We start from the raw sequence: 20001 nt of genomic DNA on the forward strand, positions 1-20001 counted from the left end.
AATTCATTTAAATATCAAAGCCACTCCTGAGATAATTAATTATCCTTATGTGACTGATGAGGAAACTGTGCAGCAGTGAGATGAAATAATATGCTTAAACTCACACACTATTAAGTGACATATGAATCTAAAGTCCCTGAGTCACCACTATGCTAACCTACCTCTAGGTAGTAAGTGAGGCATTATACTGTCATTTTACATATCTTAGTTTATAGTGTCTCATTTACAATATTGTGCACGATTGCCTGACTAATAATTTTTGCCAACATGCATTAAACCATCAAAACTATTTTCAGCTTCATCATATCAGGTGGCAAGATGTATATACATAAACTATGATAGCAGTATAAAGAAAGACAAAATTTGAAAGTAAAATCAATACCATTAATAAAGCCCAAGCGACCGAACAACTGGTCCACTGGTTGCTATGATGCACACTGACCACCAGGGGGCAGATGCTCCCACAGCCAACCTCCCATGGCTGGCCAACCTCCCGCGGTCCCTCCCCCTGGCCGGCTGGCCTCAATCAGCCTCGATTGGGACTGGGCGAGATGGCCCCAATTGGCCCCGATCACCGGCCAGACTGAGGGACCCCACCCATGCACGAATTTGTGCATTGGGCCTCTAGTATAAAAATAAATCTATAGCATGTTTCATTTAATTAGTTATATAGTACCAGACAATCTTCTTCCTTCAAAAGAACTACTAACTCTTGAATGAGAGTCACTTGTATATAATCTTCTATCCATACAATATTACTAACATACATCATGTAGTCATAAGAGTAACATTGAAACATTGTAAGAAAAATAAAATACTAGATCAAATGTAGTGTGTTCTTGAAGTGTTTATAGCCAGGAGTAGTAAGGAATTCTCAAAGAGGAAGGCATGTTAATGCAAGTGATATAACAAATCACTTTTTAAATTAAAAGTGTTATTTTTCCTTTTATACACCTTATATCTTCAGAGTATTTCTGCCCTCCATTTTTATTTTACAGCTTCCTCTCTATCTTTAAATTATTCTTACATTACAATTTAAAGATCAATTTATATCCTAAAGAAGTCATTTCTTGCCAACTAAGTAGGAGAAATGGCTGATTTAGTTAGTTTTGTTTTATAGCCACGAAACCAACACCATTCAATACAAGTAGCTAAATCAGCAACAATTTGATTGTGTCCACAGCAGAATGATACTAAACATCTATGTTTCTATGCAAACAAGTCAGAAATAAGAACAACAACAAGCTTAAATATACATCACATTATACTGATTGAAAAAGACTCATTATTTTTCTCTTCATTATCTAAACTTATGTTCTGTATCCCAAGGTTAACTTTTAATTGTACATGATTTGAAAATTGATCTAGAAATAGTAGAATGGCATCCCTACTCTTTAAAGTATTTCATTTCATTCTACTCCTGGCCAACTTTAAAAACCGTTGTGGAACTTCTCTCAAAGTATTCCTTACCATTGTTGCTAATTTTTCTCACCCTTTTACTTCTTTTTCTTCCTATTCACACTACAGGAAGGAGTTTGGTACATGTTAGCATGCCATAGACAATATACTAATATACTATTACTAAAATAAGGTTTTCATCAAACAACAATGGGATGGAAATGCTCTACTTTTGAAATCAGTGGAACTAGAACAAATTCTATTCTATAATTACTTATGAGAACATTTATTTCAAAACAATTTATATTGTCTGAATAAGGTACATTTTGTAATTCAAAGCATGATTATTTTCAAAGACACATAAATTTATTTGAATGCTTAAATGACAAAAAATCTCTGGAGATATAAAGAGAAAATGAGTTTTCAACCATGATATGAGTATGAAGCTGATCCTTTTAATTCTCTCTATATATTTTCTCACCAAGTGGCAGGTAAGGAAGAAATAGTCAAGAACAGTAAAATTATATTTATTATTCACCAAAAAATACAATTTTAAAATTACTTTGAAATATATACATCTAAATCCCCCTCCAATTGCTATCAAATAACTGTCAGAATTATGATTATAGATCCATGGTAATACCTTCATTTGGAAGCATTAAAAATGGTTGTTTTGGTTGTAGTACCCAATCTTAAATTTGAATTGCATGAAGTAATTTGTTTTGCCTACTTCTGTTAAATAATGTTATTTTATATAATAATAAAAGCGTAATCTGCTAATTAGACCGACAACCTTCTGGATGAAGCCGGGGCTGCAAGGGCCAAGGCAAGCCACCAAGGGTGCGAGGGCCGAGCCCCTTGCATGGATTTCGTGCATTGGGCCTCTAGTATATAAATAATGTGAAGGATGTTGGCATGCTATCCTCTTTGGCAATCAGCTAACTTCAAATCCTATATAATAAAGAGCTAATATGCATATGGTCATCACACCCTCGCACCCCCGCGCCCTCGAGCCCTTGCACTGGAACTACTCAGACCTTCAACACTGGGGAGAGAGGTGTGGGGACCAGCCAGGCACAAACAAGCTTATGAGAGAGGAACGGGGACCAGCCAGGCACAAATGAGCTTGCAAGAGAGGAATGGGGACCAGCCAGGCTGTGACCTGGGAGAGGGACAAGCCGCCCGCCCTGCAGTCCCAGGTGCCAGTGGCTGTGCCTGCACCTGTGGCCCGGGAGAGGGACAAGCCACCTGCCCCATGGTCCTGGGTGCCAGCGCCTGTGGCTGCAGCCCGGGCGAAGCCGCCCACCCACAGTCCTCTGCTGCTGCAGCTGGCCCGGGCGAAGCCAACCTGGGTCCTGGGTGCCTGCGACCCAACCTGCTGGTGGAGGGAATCCTGGGTCCCAGGTGTGGGGCAAGGCAGAGGCGGTTAGGGGTGATCAGGCTAGCAGGAGAGCAGTTAAGGGTAATCAGGCCAGTAGGGGAGCAGTTAGGGGTGATCAGGCAGGCAGACAGAGGGGTTAGGGGCGATCAGGCAGGCAGGCAGGCGAGCAGTTAGGAGTCAGCGGTCCCGGATTGCAAGAGGCAGTTGGACATCCCCCGAGGGGTCCCAGATTGGAGAGGGTGCAGGCCGAGCTGAGGGCTCCCCTTCCGTGCAAGAACTTCATGCACCAGGCCTCTAGTTATCTAATAAACTAAACCTACAAATGGCCAAACACTATGTAAGAATCCTCAGTTTATCATCAGACAATGGGCATATTGATTTTATTTATTTATTTTTATCTTTTATTTTTTAAAAAATATATTTTATTGATTTTTTACAGAGAGGAAGGGAGAGGGATAGAGAGTTAGAAACATCGATGGGAGAGAAACATCAATCAGCTGCCTCCTGGGTACATGCCCTCGACCGGAATCGAACCTGGGACCCTTTAGTCCATAGGCCGATGCTGTATCCACTGAGCCAAACTGGTCAGGGCGATGTGATTTACTTTTTAAATTTATCTTTATTGTTGGAAGTATTATAGATGTCCCCTTTCCCCCCCATTGACCCTCTCCACCCAACTCCCCAGGCCTTCACTGGACTATTGTCTGTGTCCATGCAGTATGCATATATGCATAAAGTTCTTTGGTTAATCTCTCCCCTCCACCCCCACCCCCTCTGAGATTCCTCAGTTTGTTGCATGCATCCATGTCTCTGGATCTGTTTTGTTCATCGGTTTATTTTGTTCATTAGATTCCACATATAAGTGAGGCATATTGATTTTAGTCTTGTTAAATTTACAAGATAAAACTGAACTTGTGATCAGAGAGCATAGTTTATTCATCCTTTATCCAAACATAATAATTTTACAAATAAAAACAGATATGTTACCAAATGATCATAATATATATGACAGACACTACAAAAGGATGTCAAAACCATGAGAAAATGCCATAAATTAATTCAATGAAAGAGAATCATATATGGCATCAGTGAATGGGGACATTGGTGCTGTAATTTACAGGAGGTCATCCACAAGACCAAAGCAGGAGAAAGGAAATTGAGGCAAAGGATTAGCTTCAAAAGTCTCTAAGGTATGGTCATGCAAATTATCTTTTAGAGAATTTCATGTTGTCCTGGGTGAATAGATCATAGAATAGGTGGAAGGAGGGAATGAAGGTGATATGAGAGTTGGGTTGTGTTGGACCATGAATATCAGAGGAAGGAATTCACATTTTATCCCAAAGGTGATAGAGATTCAGTAGAGACCCTAAGGCAAGTGTGAAATGGACAGAAATATTCTGACATCAGCATGTAAAATGGGCAAGGCAGGAGAGATGTGACCAAGGAGCCAGAAATTAGACCACCACTTGAGCAGAAATGCAAGGAGTAATTGTGTAATGGACAATGATTACATTTCACTCAAAGTATACAATGAATGCCAGCCTTTTAGATCTGCTCTTTAAGGAGTGTATTTGAATAGTTCACTTGGCACAATCTCTACAGGGCATTTTCATTTCTATCTATAGTTTATTCTTAGAGTAGCCAGAAGGTTTTAGTTTATTCACAATGCAACCTTTTCTAAAATAAAGAGCAATAGCTTTCCCCCTCACATTTGCTTTTTTGCTAAAAGAAGCAATTAACCTAGTTTTGCTTATGAGTGAAGAATATATTGTTCTCATTTATCAGGGACTATTATCAGTATATAATGTATCAGAAAATTATGCACTTGAATATACACAAAAATAGAACAATGTCTTTAACCCTTTCATTTTGCATGTAGAAGAGAAAGGAATTTTTATTCTCTTCTCTCCATGGCAGGAATACCACAAACTATGGAGGAAAGTAGTTTTGCCATAATACTACATTTTTTTACTCTAAGGAGAGAGTAGGCTAAATGCAGTAAAGAAGAAATGAAAATGTTATCAGAATGTTAGAATAAGCATGCCAACTGAGATATCACCCTCTGTTAAGAGTACCCGTGTATCCATCTGTTTACTTTTCAATTGATGAAAGAACATGGGGCATTGTGACAATATTATTCTACAAGTAGACATATGGGCCTTACTTAATAAATTATTTCAGCAATTAGCATTTATCTTAATGCTAATGATACAGATTCATGAATCTGTTTGCCTGGAATACCAAGTTGATGAATATTACCCTGAAGAGCTTTCAAATGAGAACATAATCCAAAGCAATGTTATTATTTTACATTCTCCAGAATAAAAGGAGAGGGATAGCATTGAAGAACTCAGATAATGGGTGCATATTTGACATCAAGTAAACATACTAGAATATAACAAGACTTTCATGTAATTTCTTATGAGAGAAATTAATTCTCAGAATGCACAGAGGATGACAATACAGATTAGGTACCATTGTAAACAAGTTCACAATTTTGAACTGCACCAGGGTGTATTTTCATAACCAAGCAGCCAGCATTGAGCAAAACTATACTCTAGTGATATTGGTTATTCAGGAAATTAGAGATGAGTGAAAACTAGGGATATCATGATAGGAGCTGGGCTTCAAGATGAAATATCATGTCTCAAATGATACTATGACCAATTTAAAGGAAGGATACTTATTAAAAAATTCATAAACATAAAATATTCCAGATAAGTTTGTTTATTGTTTTAAATTTAAATAGAAAAAAACATATTAGATATATGTTTAATTTTAATGATTCCAGAGTTTAGCTCCAACACATCTTAAAATATAAGTATCTATGAACAAATTTTATGTCAATTTAAATCCTTATTATTTTAAATACTCTTTCTCCAGTGAGAAATTGAACACTGAATTATTCCACAGTGCTATGCTCAGGTATGCATTTTATTTTAAGAAGCAAAGACAGTTTATTACTATGAGTAATAAGCTTAGCTTAGCTTATTACTCATAGTAAGCTTCTCTTGAGAACCAGCTTCTCTTGAGAACCAAGAGAAGCTTTCTTAAAGAGACATTAAAAAATCATTTACTGAAGAAATATTTTAAAATATTAAAATGACATTTGATAATATTCCTCTTTTGAAAACAAATGTGCAAAAGCAAAATTATAATGACTATGTTGTCTTCACTATAATGTAGCAAGGTAATTATAGTGAATAAAATCATAAATTTCAGGGACTTAAATGTGATTGCTATAAAATCAAGGAATGTGTATTTTATAAAAAGAAACAACACAAAACGGTATTTCTATAAAATAAAAATATCTTGATTACCAAAATTTTTACTGTTTTAAATTCCACACTTTATTATTTGCTATTCTGATTGAGCAAGAATAATACAGCTCAAAATATAACAAGCTTAGCTTTCATGATATGACAAAATAAGCATTGTTATGTTTCTCTACTTTTGTAATAAAGAACATTTTCAATTAAACAATTTAAAATTATTCAGAGGGTAGGCATATATCCTTTTATTTCTCAGAATGTGCAACACTCCAAAGGAAAAACCAAACAGAATGCTTTCTTTTTATTCCTTCTTCAGTTCTCAATATTATTAGTGTAAATTCTTCAGAAAATTTTATTGTTGAGGATAAACCAGTTGAAAATTTAACCTCTTGTTTACTATGGCCATTCATTGTCTTCTAGCATACAGCATATGACTTTTCATGAAAATTGGATTTTGATTTATTTTCCAGTGAAACTCCCTTAAAATAATAAAACCTAACCTCAAGAATAATTTGTATGTATCTTAAAGATTGAAAGCTCTGATTTATTGTATATTTGAACTAGGAAACAGTATATATAATCAATAAAATGACAACAAACATGCTCCACTATATTAGCAAACATCTGCAAAGATGAAATGCAGACTATTATTCACAAATACAAAAGACTGAAAAGAATATGTCAGTGAAAGATTAACTAAAATAATATATATTTTCTATAATTATTATTTATTTTCTTTTCCCCAAAGGGAAGTGTTTCTTATTGACTGTGTTATCACTTATTTAATCCCGCTTTAATACTGGATTCCAATAACACCTGATATACAGAAGGGAAAATCATGTAGCTCTGGTTGTCAATAAAGGATACCAGTAAAAGATACTCTAGTCAACCCCTGATCCAAATGAAATACAAATGATAGATGGTGATTTAGTTTAAAATGGTGAAATAAAAGCATTTATAATTCTCTCATCTCCTATGAAATCCCTCCAACAATAATATAATGAAAACTTGGGGAAAACAAAATGAAAACCATGCCTGAAATTATAAGTAACTGACAACAAACTATGATAAATAGCTTTCAAATAGGGAGCCATTTGCACTAATAGGAAAAAGGAACTTGGCTGGCACATAACTTGGATAAGATACAGATTTCAATAAGTGTCATTGTCTTCGACATCCTCCAAAGACTGTTTGAAGTCATGAGATGAAGCATGAACAATCAAGAGAAGAACAGAATCTCTCTTCATAGAATTGCAGTTATGTATTCCCAAATGGTAGAATATGGGGTAGAGAAAAAAATTGCTAATAGACTATTTTTGGTAGTTGTGAAGCAGCCTGCTGCATCACAAGCATTACAGTGAGAAAATGGAAGAAAAGGCAATAATCACTAGACCACTAACAACACTGAGAAAGTAAAACTGAGAGAGTGTTACCCTGTGAGCAACATAGACCACCTGAATGTCAAAAATAGATAAAACAGATCTGAGGAGGTGGGCTTAAATCCTGAAATTTAAACTGCTGTTGTGGGCTGATCTGATTCATTTTCCCACACCATAGTTCATTCAGTAAATAGCTGGCTTCATTCAGTGATTAATAGAAAGAAACCAGACCAGAATATAGGCAAAGGAAGCAAAAACACAATGAAAAAAAAAAAAAGATAAAGTTCATACCAAAGAAAATTTTTCATCAGAGGAATATGTATATAAGTAGTTCTCTATAGTCTCAAATAAATTATAGACATATCTCATTAATGGTGAGAAACAAAAATATATAATTTTCAATAAAGAGGTCATAAAAACAGCAGAAATAAATGGAAAAAAATGAAATAGCACAGACCAAGAAAGCAATGGGAAAAAAATGAAACCATAATGAAGTTGAAAATTACATTAGAGGTTACAACAAGCATAAACACAACTGAAAACTCACTTGGGTTATGGTTGACACAAGTGAACTACAAATTTAAAAATACAAATATGGCTATTATAAATAGCTATAGAGACAAAAGGGATTTAACATAATTAGCATTCTGAAAGAAAAAAATTATTTAGACACATAATAGGATAAAACTTGCTTGAAATAAACATTGAAATCTGGGATAAAAAGAGTCCCCAAAATGACTTGCTTTGATTAAACACTAAATTTCAACAATCTCTTCAGTTTACTCCAGTATTTTTAAAAATATATTTTTATTGATCTCAGAGAAGAAGGGAGAGGAAGAGCGATGGAAACATCAATGATGAGAGGGAATCATTGATTGGCTGCCTCCTGCACATCCCCTACTGGGGACTGAGCCTGAAACCCTGGCATGTGCCCTTGACCAGAATTGAACCCTGGACCCTTCAGTCCGCAGGCCGACGCTCTATACACTAAGCCAAACCGGCTAGGGCTACTCCAGTATTTTTATCTTAGATTGAGGTAAAGGTAAATTTAGGTTTTTAATTATTTAGATGTACCATTCTAATCTTCTATACAAACACATCTATACAAAAAATATCTGGAGAGATATTCATGAAATAGTAACAAATTTTGGTGATGAGATTTGAGGTTGTTTTTAAATTTCGGCAATACATACCTTTATTTTTAACAATCATTTATCATTTTTACAAATAACAATGAAGTCATTGATGTTTTAAATAAAACAAATGGAAGGCAAATAATAATTGAGAGAGAAAAGAAAAATGAGACATCTCAACTCTTGCAATACCTCTTCATGGCCCACCATTCCATAGTTCATACAGCAACCAGGTGATTTCTCTAAAACTGAAGCATAGCATATTCATTGTCATCTTATTATCCAGCAAGAATTTCAATAGATTGCCATTAAACTGAAATCAAATCCAAACATTTTAGTAATTTACACAAAACTATCTCTAATCCAGCCCTACAGGTCCTTCCAACATCAACTATCACTTCCCTGCATTCACTTCCCCACCCCACCCCCCATTACCCTGAACTATTTATAGTAAAAGTTCCCCTCTAAGTTCCAAATCTATACATCTCTTTTCATGCTTCAGGTGGTGCTAAAATGGTGCATTTGTTGTTTGTCTATTTGTAGGAGTACACAGAGGGGCTAGGATCCCAAATTATTCTATAAATATCAGTAATATCTCTGTGAAAGCTTCCCTGCCATCCCTATCAATTAAGTTATAAAATTGCATGTATCTTTTTTCTATCCTGTGTATCAGTGCCATGCCAATTAATATTAGAGTCCGTTGCAAAAGAAAATATCATTAATACTGATCTCATTTCTATATAAAATTTAGGTATTTGATTCACCCATGAATTTTGATTTTTTTTAAATATTATTTTTTAAAATATGTTTTTATTGATTTTTTTAGAGAGAGAGGAAAGGAAAGGGAGAAAGAGAGAAACATCAATAGGCTGTCTCCTGCACGGCCCCTACTGGGAATCGAGCCCACAACCAGGGCATGTGCCCTGAACAGGAATGAGCTGGTGACATTTTGGTGCATGGGACAATGCTCAACCAACTGAGCCACATCAGCCAGGGCTAAATATTCTTTCAAAATATTGTTTATCTGCTTATTGGGGTTTGTGGCACCCTCATATTGATAGGGGAGGGGCACGTAATAGAAATAGAATCATAGTTGTTTAATAGCTACTCAGTACGAAGAGATTTTCTTACAGACCCTTGGGAAACTGGAGGGTGTATTGCAAGCAGAACAGGCCCTGGAGATAAGGCAGCCACGAAGCCCAGATGAGCCTGTCACTCAAAAGAAAATCCTGATCAAGGACAGGACCTATCTGAAGGGAGACAGTGTTCCAGGCTAATCTTTTCCAGGGCAAGTCTTTGCAAGGAAAATGAAAGAGGGCAGACCCTGGGAACTAACTTCAGAAATTTTCCCTCCAACTACCCATTTATAAGGGCTGACTTGAGATGAAATGTCAGAGTGGTCTTTTCAGGCTGTACACCTGCTACTCTCTCAGATTGCTGGCTATCTGATTAGTAAACGCGCCGCAAAGATTCAACCTTGTCTCTACTTATTTGATGGGCAGCGGCGGGCAGCAGGAACCTTTTGTCTGGTTTCAAATTTATTTTTGTGCCCAAGGTGAGTGCTCACTCATATTACCCGAGTCTCAGCTCTATTCTATACTACTGTAGCACTTATGGTTCTTTGTCTACACATATGTCATTGCTACCAGACTGGGACCACCTCTAAGGAAAGGAACCAGTTTTGTTTATCCATGTACATCTAAAAATCAGCACAGTATCCAACATTACATACAGTTGGAAACCATTTAATTCAGATGAATAAAAACCCAGACAAGAGAAATAACCAAAATTCTTCAGTCTTTATAGAATATAATCTTCCACAGGGAAGAAAATATATAATCTAAATGGGGAGATTTATTTCTCTTAAGATAAGGAAATGACATCCTGACCGGTTTGGCTCAGTGGATAGAGTGTTGGCCTGCGGACTGAAAGGTCCCAGGTTCGAATACGGTCAAGGGCATGTACCTTGGTTGCGGGCACATCCCCAGTGGGAGGTGTGCAGGAGGCAGCTGATCGATGTTTCTCTCTCATCGATGTTTCAAACTCTCTATCTCTCTCCCCTCCCTTCCTCTCTGTAAAAAATCAATAAAATATGTTTTTTAAAAAAAGATAAGGAAATGTTAATATTAAGATAAGGCCCAAATCATGAGCTAAAAGTAATTAAGCAATGAACTAAAATCAATTCCTTCTCCCCCATAAATATATGTTTATGGCACAAAGTATTGAGTGTATCTATTCCAAAAATATGCTTATATTTAGTCTATCTGAGAACCAGAGAATATTAAAATGGAAAGAAATCTTAGCTACTTTTTTAATTTCACCTTCTTTTTGTAAATAGAAAATGAACTTAGAGAGTTTAAATGACATATCTAAAAGCACAATAGAGTAGGCAGAGCCAGAACTTGGAGTCAAGTCGTCCGTTTCTCTGCTTGGTACTTTTCCACTAGAGGTTATCCACAAATCTAGAAGTGGGGACACTGGGAAAAGGGGAGTGGAGGGTAGGGACTTTTTCCTAGGTCAGACAGAATTACCAATTCATTGATAAAATAAACCACAAGTGTTATGTATTGCTTGAAACACAGTCACTGCTAAGGAGAGGTGATTGAAAAATGACCTTTTAAAGTTCATTCCAGCCTTATGCTTTTAATCTTTGTCACTAAATTCTCTATGATTCATTTCCTTCTGTAAAAGAAGGCGCTTCTACTCTCTGCCTACTCTAATTTAAGATCAGCGAGGTCCAATTTTAAATACACATTATTCATATATTCTGTATTTGAACAAATGCAAGTCATTTTTAACTGTGGATTGATCATGTAAATCAATACTTGATCATGCTTGGAGGAAAATGGAAGTAATTATGTAGCATTTATTGTCCAATTTGGTGTTGAAAGCTAGAATATAAGTATTGGTACTGAATAAAACAATTCTGAATTTTATATAAAAAATAGAGACATACAAGGGTACTATTCTCAGCCAGAATTATTATTCTTCACAAATTGCCAGGACGTTGGGGTCTCATGACTTAGGAGATTTTCTAATGGTGAAAAGTGACTGGTTCTTCCCAAGTGTTACATTTAATGTAGCTCTGAGTTATTAGAAAGATAGAAACGATGACCCCCCTGCCCCCCCCCCCAAATTAGCCTTGCCCTGGCCAGTGTGCTCAGTGGTTAGAGTGTTGGCCTGCACAATGAAGTGTCTCCTATTCGATTCCTGGTCAAGAGCACTTACCTTGGTTTCCAGTTCACTCCCCACCCTCCACCACCATCCCCAGCCCCCATCAGGGCACTTTCAGAGGCAACCAGTCCATGTGTCTCTCTCACGTCGAAATTTCTCTTTCTCTCTCTCCCTCTTCCTCTATCCCTTCCATTCTCTCTCAAAAAGGAATGGAAAAAATATCCTCAGGTGGGGATTAACAACAACAAATAATTAGCCTTGAATTAATTTGATGGAATTCAGTTAGGGAAAAACAAATTATGCATTATTATTATTAACATTGTTTGCACATGAAATAATTCCTTTTTGTACTAAGAATTAGACTTTCTGATCGATATATTATTCAAATTAACAATTAAGAATTCTTGGTTAATTTTGCCCTTTCTCTTTATATGGCCATTTTATTTAAAATGTTCTTCATGTGCAAAAGTAAGAAAAATACTATGAGTTCACTTGGATCTCTGGTCTATAAATCTAAAATCATTTATTTTTATCCATTGATCATCTATAAAATTTATAGGAGAAGAATTTATTCTTTAAAAGGGAGGCCAATTAAATACTTCTTAAGAATAGACTAATAGATAAGCAAGGAGTAAGTTTCTCACCAAAGAAATAAGGTCATTTCATTAGAAAAATGAACAATCATAGCTTCCTATAATTTCAAGCATTGTCCTCAAGGCTAGAAATTTATTTGCATTCATGAAATAATGTTTGATAAGTTTTGTGTACAAGAACTCTTTATTAAGTATATACATTTATACAAATTTTACTGGGCCTCATATTACTGGCCTCAATTTGTAAATAAGAGGTTTAGATTGGGTGATTTCTAAAGCATATTTCAGCCTTCAAACTGTTGATTATTTTAAATATCTAAAGAGATAACCAGTAAGGAATTCTCCAACATGACTCACAATTAATATTTGGCATTTGCACATGTTACAGGTCTCATACAAAGTCACTTGAAGGCAATGCAATAACTGAAAAACTAATACAAATTAATATCATTTCTTTTATAAAAAAAATAAGAGATCCTGTTTTAAAAGTGGCCATTTCTTTTCAAATGTTCCCCCAAACATGCAGAACACATTCATTCACAAAAACTAGGTTAGGGAGACAGAGTAGTATAAAAGAAAAATTTGGAAGCAATACAACACAAAAAATTGGACCTAGATTTAGCAGCATAAGACAGCTGCCAGAAATTCAATTAACTTGTTAAGCCTACCTAATGAAAAAGAAAAGTCAGTACATGAATATCCTGATAAATTGCATAACAGAGTCAGTGGCATCCTACCCTTGGGCTAGGGTTTTTTCAGTACCCCATTCCTTTGCTATTGCTCTTTTAATTCTAAACATCTCATCTTAGTTATGAAACTATACAGAGCTTCCCCTCCATACGAACATGAAATTGTCCTGAAATACAGAACTACAGACACAGAAACCTCCCAGAAATTTAGCATTTCACCAGCTAATACATTTCACCAAATCTATGTTGGGAAAAACATCTAAAAAGCCCTTGTGTCGAGTTCCTAATTCTGATGATTCTGTGATTCTGATCAAGTTCTATTATGTGATACTGATCAAATTTCAGACAGGTAACCCATAAGGTCTTACAGTGCCCAGATTGCTACTTTCAGGTGCACAGTGCTTTTCAGGTACAGAAAAATCTGTACCACATTTTCATGATATTTTGATGTCAATTGCTGAAGTACTCACGTGTACTTATCTCCAAAGTGGCTATGTGAACAATATACCTGTTATCTCTATCAATGTAGGAGACAAATATTTTGAATATGTTTTCAGATTCTAGATCATGTTTCTTCATTAAAGAATGCACTGGTTTCTGCTAGTTTATGGTTCATTAGCATGCGTTGACTATTCTATTTAAGTAATATTGTAGGCAAAGGTGAAGGAGCTTTCCTAGAGAGACAATGTCTAGCAAAGTGCCTGGGACACAGTAGGCTCTGAATAAACACACATTGAAGGAGTACAGAACTGAATGAACTACTATCAAAAGAATTAATACAATGAGTTAAACTTTGGCTCAAAGCACAAATTTCCAAGTTAACTGTTAAGTCCTGTTTGGTCAACATATGACCGGGCGTGTATTTTCCCTGGTCTCTGTATTTCTTTTTGATGCAGCAGAGGTTTCACTCCATTGGTCAGTATTTGTTTTGTTCCATTTTCCTTTTTAAAATGTTTAATTTAACAGGAAAAGTCCTTTTTCTTGCAGAAACTAGGTAAGAGGATCTCCAAAGGTCACGGCATATAATATCTGATAAACAATTCTGATTAAGGGCAGTGCCACTGGGAAATTTAGGGTGGTTGGTTGATATTCATAGTGTATATTAAAAAATGTCATAGTCCGTTTTCAAATTTCAATGCATAAATATGCACCACATATTTCTAAGAGCCCTAGTTCTCTCGTCCCAACTTTCCAAGATGGTCTGTATTCTGTCTAATTTGAATGCTGAATTGATTCTATTTAAATCATTTTTCTGAAATGAAAATTGGCTCACTTTCTTTTCACTGAGGAATTAATGAACTCTCCCAGTAACTGGCTTGAATTTTTTTAAATGGGAAAATTACATAGGATTTTTATTTTAGTAAAGAACAATTGTTTATCTTTAAAAACATTTAAAAAGACATTCTGCATTCAAGTTCATCATATTTTAGGAAACTTCTATAGCAAAAAAAAAAATTACAGTAGACTTTCTGATTTCTCCATAGTGTCCTTGGATAAATAAACAACCCAATAGACCATATTAAATGCCCCAAATGTTACTGGAAAGAGAATGCGGGCATACTTGTCTATTTTACTTGTGCCAGATCCAGGAGGTGGTGGGGCAGAAGGAGGAGGAGTGGCTGACAACTTCCCAGAAGCCCCTATGGTATTAACTGTTGTCTTAATTCGCCCCAGTCTTGATCCAAACACATGGTGGGTAAAAGCAGGTCCTGCTGAAGCTTGCTGGGGCACATACCCAGTTCTGCTAGGAGTAGAAGAAGCAGATGGTAGTGCTCTTGCAGCAGATATAGTTTCAGCGGCATTTGCATGGCTGAATGGGTTTGGACTGGAAGCTAAGTAAGTCTGCGATGTGGCCTCAGAAGCTGCTTGAACAATCATGGAAGATCTGCTCGAATGGTTTCCTACCTCGGTTCTGATGCCAGCGTCAGATTCAGACTGAACCAAAACATTTGTTCTTTTCCTCATGTTCAGATTGGCATTTGTGTTCTGGAAAGATATAATCAAAATTACATTGGTATGTCATTTTATATAGATTTATACAAAATTTAAATGGATCAAATCATTAGAACTAGTTGTTTCCATAAAATAGACCTTTATTAATATGCTATAATCAGCTTGATATAAAGGCTTACCAAAAAGAATGTGTACATATCTGAAACTGAATCAAAAATTTTCTTTTTTGAAATTGTTATCCATTCCTATAAATAATTAGGATTTAAATCTATAAAAAGAAGATTAGGCTTTTACGAGCATAAACTAGAGTTATACTTGACTTTAAGGATTCAGGATGATGGCAGCACAACTTATTTGTTCAGTTTTATTGTAAATAATATTCTGTGATATGTTGTGTACATTTCAGTGAGTTTTGTATAGTTTGCTTTATAAACAGGAAGAACTTTACTTATTCTTGTGCATAGAATAACAATAATAATAACCATCCACATGTGCATGCCATTCTTTAAAAAAAATCCAAAAGCTTTCATTTCTAAGTACCTGGAATTTATTTTCATACTAGTAGTCTTCTATAAGCAATCATACACAACATTATAAATCCAGAAATCCTAATGCATTTTAGATTTTTACCACAATCAATAATGCAAAAACAAAAGAAAACAGATTTTAAATGAAATGTTGTATTAGACATATAAACAGGATCACCATTGCATAAATATCTCTGTTCAAATTATTTATGTATAAAAATGTTTCAATCAACATGAAATTCAGTATTTTCCATCAAATTATATTCTGTGTAAAACAAAACTACACTTGAATGAAGATGCATGAAAAATATTAAAATTAATGCTCCTTGTATTTTGACAGACATGATAAATAACTGTATAGCCAACTATAGATTGTCCACACTAGTGAAGGAAAGCAATTGCTCAAATTATTCAAATGTCTGTCCTTAGCTATAGTTTGATTGTTTTGCAAAGATGTTTGTTTCTTAATTACACTTATTCTAAGTTATATTAAGGGTAAATAGTAATTGCTTTCTATATACTCTTCCCCTACCATTTCATGAAATAAATGATGGGTGAGAAGATGGAGAAGTAGAAGAGAGACAGAGGAAGAACAGCTCACAAGTGTATGATTCAGAAGCCAGCCTACAAGAAATTTCACAGATATTACATACAATTAATTAAGAATCCACTTTACAGAAAAATGCTTGGTCTACAAATATAATCTTTTTTCAATACCACACTCATCAAGCAGGTTAAATGTGTTCAACCCATATTTCATATATTTGTGAATTATGACTTCAAGTTTTCTGAGAAAGAAAATAAGCCTCACAAGGTGAGAGCCATAACAGGATCTGAGAGGCTTGGAGAGGGTTCTTCCTGTCAGCCTGGAGGATTCTTCTAAGTAGGTTGCAGTTGAACTCTTGAGAAATTGTCTAACATATGGCATCTAATTTCAGTGGAGACAATTTAAACCAAAATTGACATCAACCTAAAAGGTGAATTACCATAATTTACCCAGAACATTTACTCTACAAAGCACACTGTACACATCACTTAATTAACCCTCAGATTTTGAGTCCCTTTTTTTACAGAAAAGGATAACCATTCATTGATTACCTTTAATTCTAAAATGTAATACACATGGTGAAGAATATAAAGAAGTGTAAGGTATATCCACACCATTTAAAAAGCTTACACTATTATTGGTAAGGTAAAATGAATACCCATGCACATGAAACAATAAAATATATAACAAATATACTAAGAAGAGAAGGAAGAGAGTAATAAAAGGACCAACTGGACGAGCAAGAGAGAAATATGTAGTTTCAAATACCGTATAATCTGATATTTTCTTATTGCCTTTTCCACCAAAAGTTAGGTCATTCATAATCTTTAGAAACCCATCTTCTTCCTAAAAATAAACTCTAAGAATTGGATACTTCCAATTCTGGCCAAAATGAAGCCACAGAGACAGAATTTATTCTCCTGCATGAAGTGACTGGACAAAGCCCCACCCGGGTTGCTCAGTTGGTTGGAGAGTCACTCCCTACCCAAAAAGGCTGTGATTGGATTCCAGGCCAGGCACATACCTAGGAGGCAGGTTTGATCTCCAGATGGGACAAGTATAGGAGGCAACTGGTCAATGTTTATCTCTCCCATCAATGTATTTCTCTCTCTCTCCCCCTTCCTCTCTCTCTCAAATCAATGAACATATCCTTGGGTAAGGATTTAAAAAAGAAAAAAAGGATTTAAACTTAAAATAAAGGAAATATGTGAAATAAAAATTGTTTTTTAAGAGACTGGGCACTAGACAACAAAGAACCATAATCACTGGGGGAAAAAAAAAGGAAAGAAACAACCTTGAGAGAGTCCTATGCTTTGGTGCATTAAGGAAGAATCTGGGCAAAAGCTGGCAGACTCCCTGAATTGAGGAGATGGAAGCTGAGAATCTAGGGAAATCAAGGTGGTTAGCGTTCACAGGAAAAAGTAACAGAGAAGTGTATGCTGAAAAAAGGAGAGAACTCCAAATGTCTGAAGAGTCCCATTGAGTATTTTGCTAAGCACAGATCAGATTAAGGGGGTGGGGAGAATTAACTACCAAAGGCTGCAAGAAGAACCACCTGAAAGGATTAGAAGCAGTACCTGGCATACACTAAACCAGGGGATATGCCTGTTCCCACCAGCCAGACTGGGATATCTCAACATTCAAATAAAATTTGGCCGAGTCTCAGAAGGCATTTGCCTCAGTAATATGAATAACCAACTCCATACACTGATCTAGCCTTGCATAATGAATCTTAAAAGTAAGACCTAAAAAGATGAAACTAATTCTAAGTAACCTAAGTGCACCCCACAAGAAATCACAAGCACATTTATCGAATCTCATCTTTTCCTCTAGATCGATATCCTTCTGGAACTTCCTGAAATCCCAACTGTGAATTATGTTCTAATGGTTGCTTGAATAATTCATCCTCCCTCTTCATATCCCATGCCTCACCTTCAGGATCTGGAGCCTATTTTCCTACAGGCTTCCTTATGACTCTCTCTGGCCAACAGTGTGGTGGAAGTGATAGTGTGCACTTCCAAGCCTTAGCCTTAAGAGCCCTGGCTTGCCTCTACTCTCAGAACACTGCCACCATCACAAGAACAGAGGTGGGCTAGCCTGATGGGGAAATCTTTTAGAGCAGAATCAGTCATCCTAGAGAGGTTTATCCTAGAAGCCAATAGCTAACTGATCACTAGACATGTGAGTTTTCTCCAGCTAAGAGACAATGGACTGCCCAGCCAATCCTAATCCAGATCAACAGAACTTTCTAATTCACTCACAGTATTAAAAGCAAAAATAAATTGTTGTATGCTAATTAAGTTTTGTAGTTGTTTGTTATGCAGCATTGTTGTAGCACTAGCTAACATATGTAGACCAACTAAACCAAGGGTCCTAAAGGAGGTATTCCCAAAACTCTGGAGAGGAGAAGTTCCCCAGACATTCTGGGATAATTAGAAGGCTGTCCTGCCCAGAATTCATCAAAGACCATTTGTAGACCCCATTGCCCAACTCCACACACCAGTTAAAGGACCAAGATATTTTGCCCTCTATAACCCCATTTTTAAAGAATAACAACATTTTAAAACTGCAAGAGTTTTTTAGTGATCAACTTATTCCAGTTCCTCATTTACAGTAGGGAAAAATCCAAGCAGAAAGGTCATGGCTGAATGGAAGGCATACACTGAGTTACTTAACTGTGTTCTGCCATATTGTACAGCCTCTTCGTGCACAGAAGTTCCTCGTTTACAGTAGGGAAAAATCCAAGCAGAAAGGTCACGACTGAATGGAAGGCATACACTGAGTTACTTAACTAAGTGTTCTGCCATATTGTACAGCCTCTTCGTGCACAGATGTGGAGGAGGCATTAAAATACTTAATAAACTACTCCTTTTGAGTCATTCGAGTCAGTCAAGTATATGTAAGTCAATTATATTGTTAAAAATTATTTGAGACTTGGAAGTCAGAAATGAGTACAGCTTGTTCTTTCCATGTCATAATGGAGCATTAATTAACAATTCCATGCAAGGATTATTAAGTTTCTAGGAGAATTTACTTGAGTTTGATTTTGCTATTTAATATTGGATTTGAGCCAAATATTATGAAGTTATATATTAACTTGAAGACTCCTGTCCAGTAAAAAGACCACCAAAAGTTATGATTTTGTTGCCCTGTAGGATGTTAACCACTTCTGTATCTAACATAGCAACCTCATCCTAACATTTATTTTTTTATTTTTTTAAAATATATTTTATTGATTTTTTACAGAGAAGAAGGGAGAGGGATAGAGAGTTAGAAACATTGATGAGAGAGATTGATCAGCTTCCTCCTAGCCAAATATTATGAAGTTATATATTAACTTGAAGACTCCTGTCCAGTAAAAAGACCACCAAAAGTTATGATTTTGTTGCCCTGTAGGATGTTAACCACTTCTGTATCTAACATAGCAACCTTATCCTAACATTTATTTTTTTATTTTTTTAAATATATTTTATTGATTTTTTACAGAGAAGAAGGGAGAGGGATAGAGAGTTAGAAACATTGATGGGAGAGATTGATCAGCTTCCTCCTGCACGCCCCCTACTGGGGATGTGCCCGCAACCAAGGTACATGCCCTTGACTGGAATCGAACCCAGGACTCCTCAGCCCACAGGCCGACGCTCTATCCACTGAGCCAAACCGGTTCGGCAACATTTATTTTTTTAAAGTTACTTGTAGTTATTACTCATAAAGATTTGAACCCATTTTATCGTTTAAGTGGTTCTCTCATTAATTAATGCGTTGACCATTACTTTGACTTAACGTCCATTCAATATTTGTTTGCAATGTTTTTGAAAATTTGAAAATTATATTCTGATAACATTTATAATTAGACAAGTTATAATCTATACTAATAATAGAGGAATATGCAAATTGTCCAGGACACCATCACAGTAACAGTAACAACCGAACAGCAGGCTGTGTGGGGTGACCAGGC

The 20001-nt window shown here is 35.9% G+C and overlaps 1 protein-coding gene across 1 annotated transcript in view; it reads right to left on the minus strand.

Moving 5' to 3' along the window:
• Positions 1-13627: 13627 nt before the first annotated feature.
• The window catches only part of GABRA4 (gamma-aminobutyric acid (GABA) A receptor, alpha 4), a 65838-nt gene continuing 59464 nt past the window's right edge, over positions 13628-20001 (minus strand). The window contains exon 9 of the mRNA XM_005853127.2: positions 13628-15005. Within this exon, the coding sequence (XP_005853189.1) occupies positions 14475-15005 (531 nt within the window). The 3' untranslated portion in view covers positions 13628-14474. The remainder of the gene's footprint in view (positions 15006-20001) is intronic.

Source organism: Myotis brandtii, unplaced genomic scaffold, assembly GCF_000412655.1.
Source record: "Myotis brandtii unplaced genomic scaffold, ASM41265v1 scaffold10, whole genome shotgun sequence".
Lineage (NCBI taxonomy): Eukaryota > Metazoa > Chordata > Mammalia > Chiroptera > Vespertilionidae > Myotis > Myotis brandtii.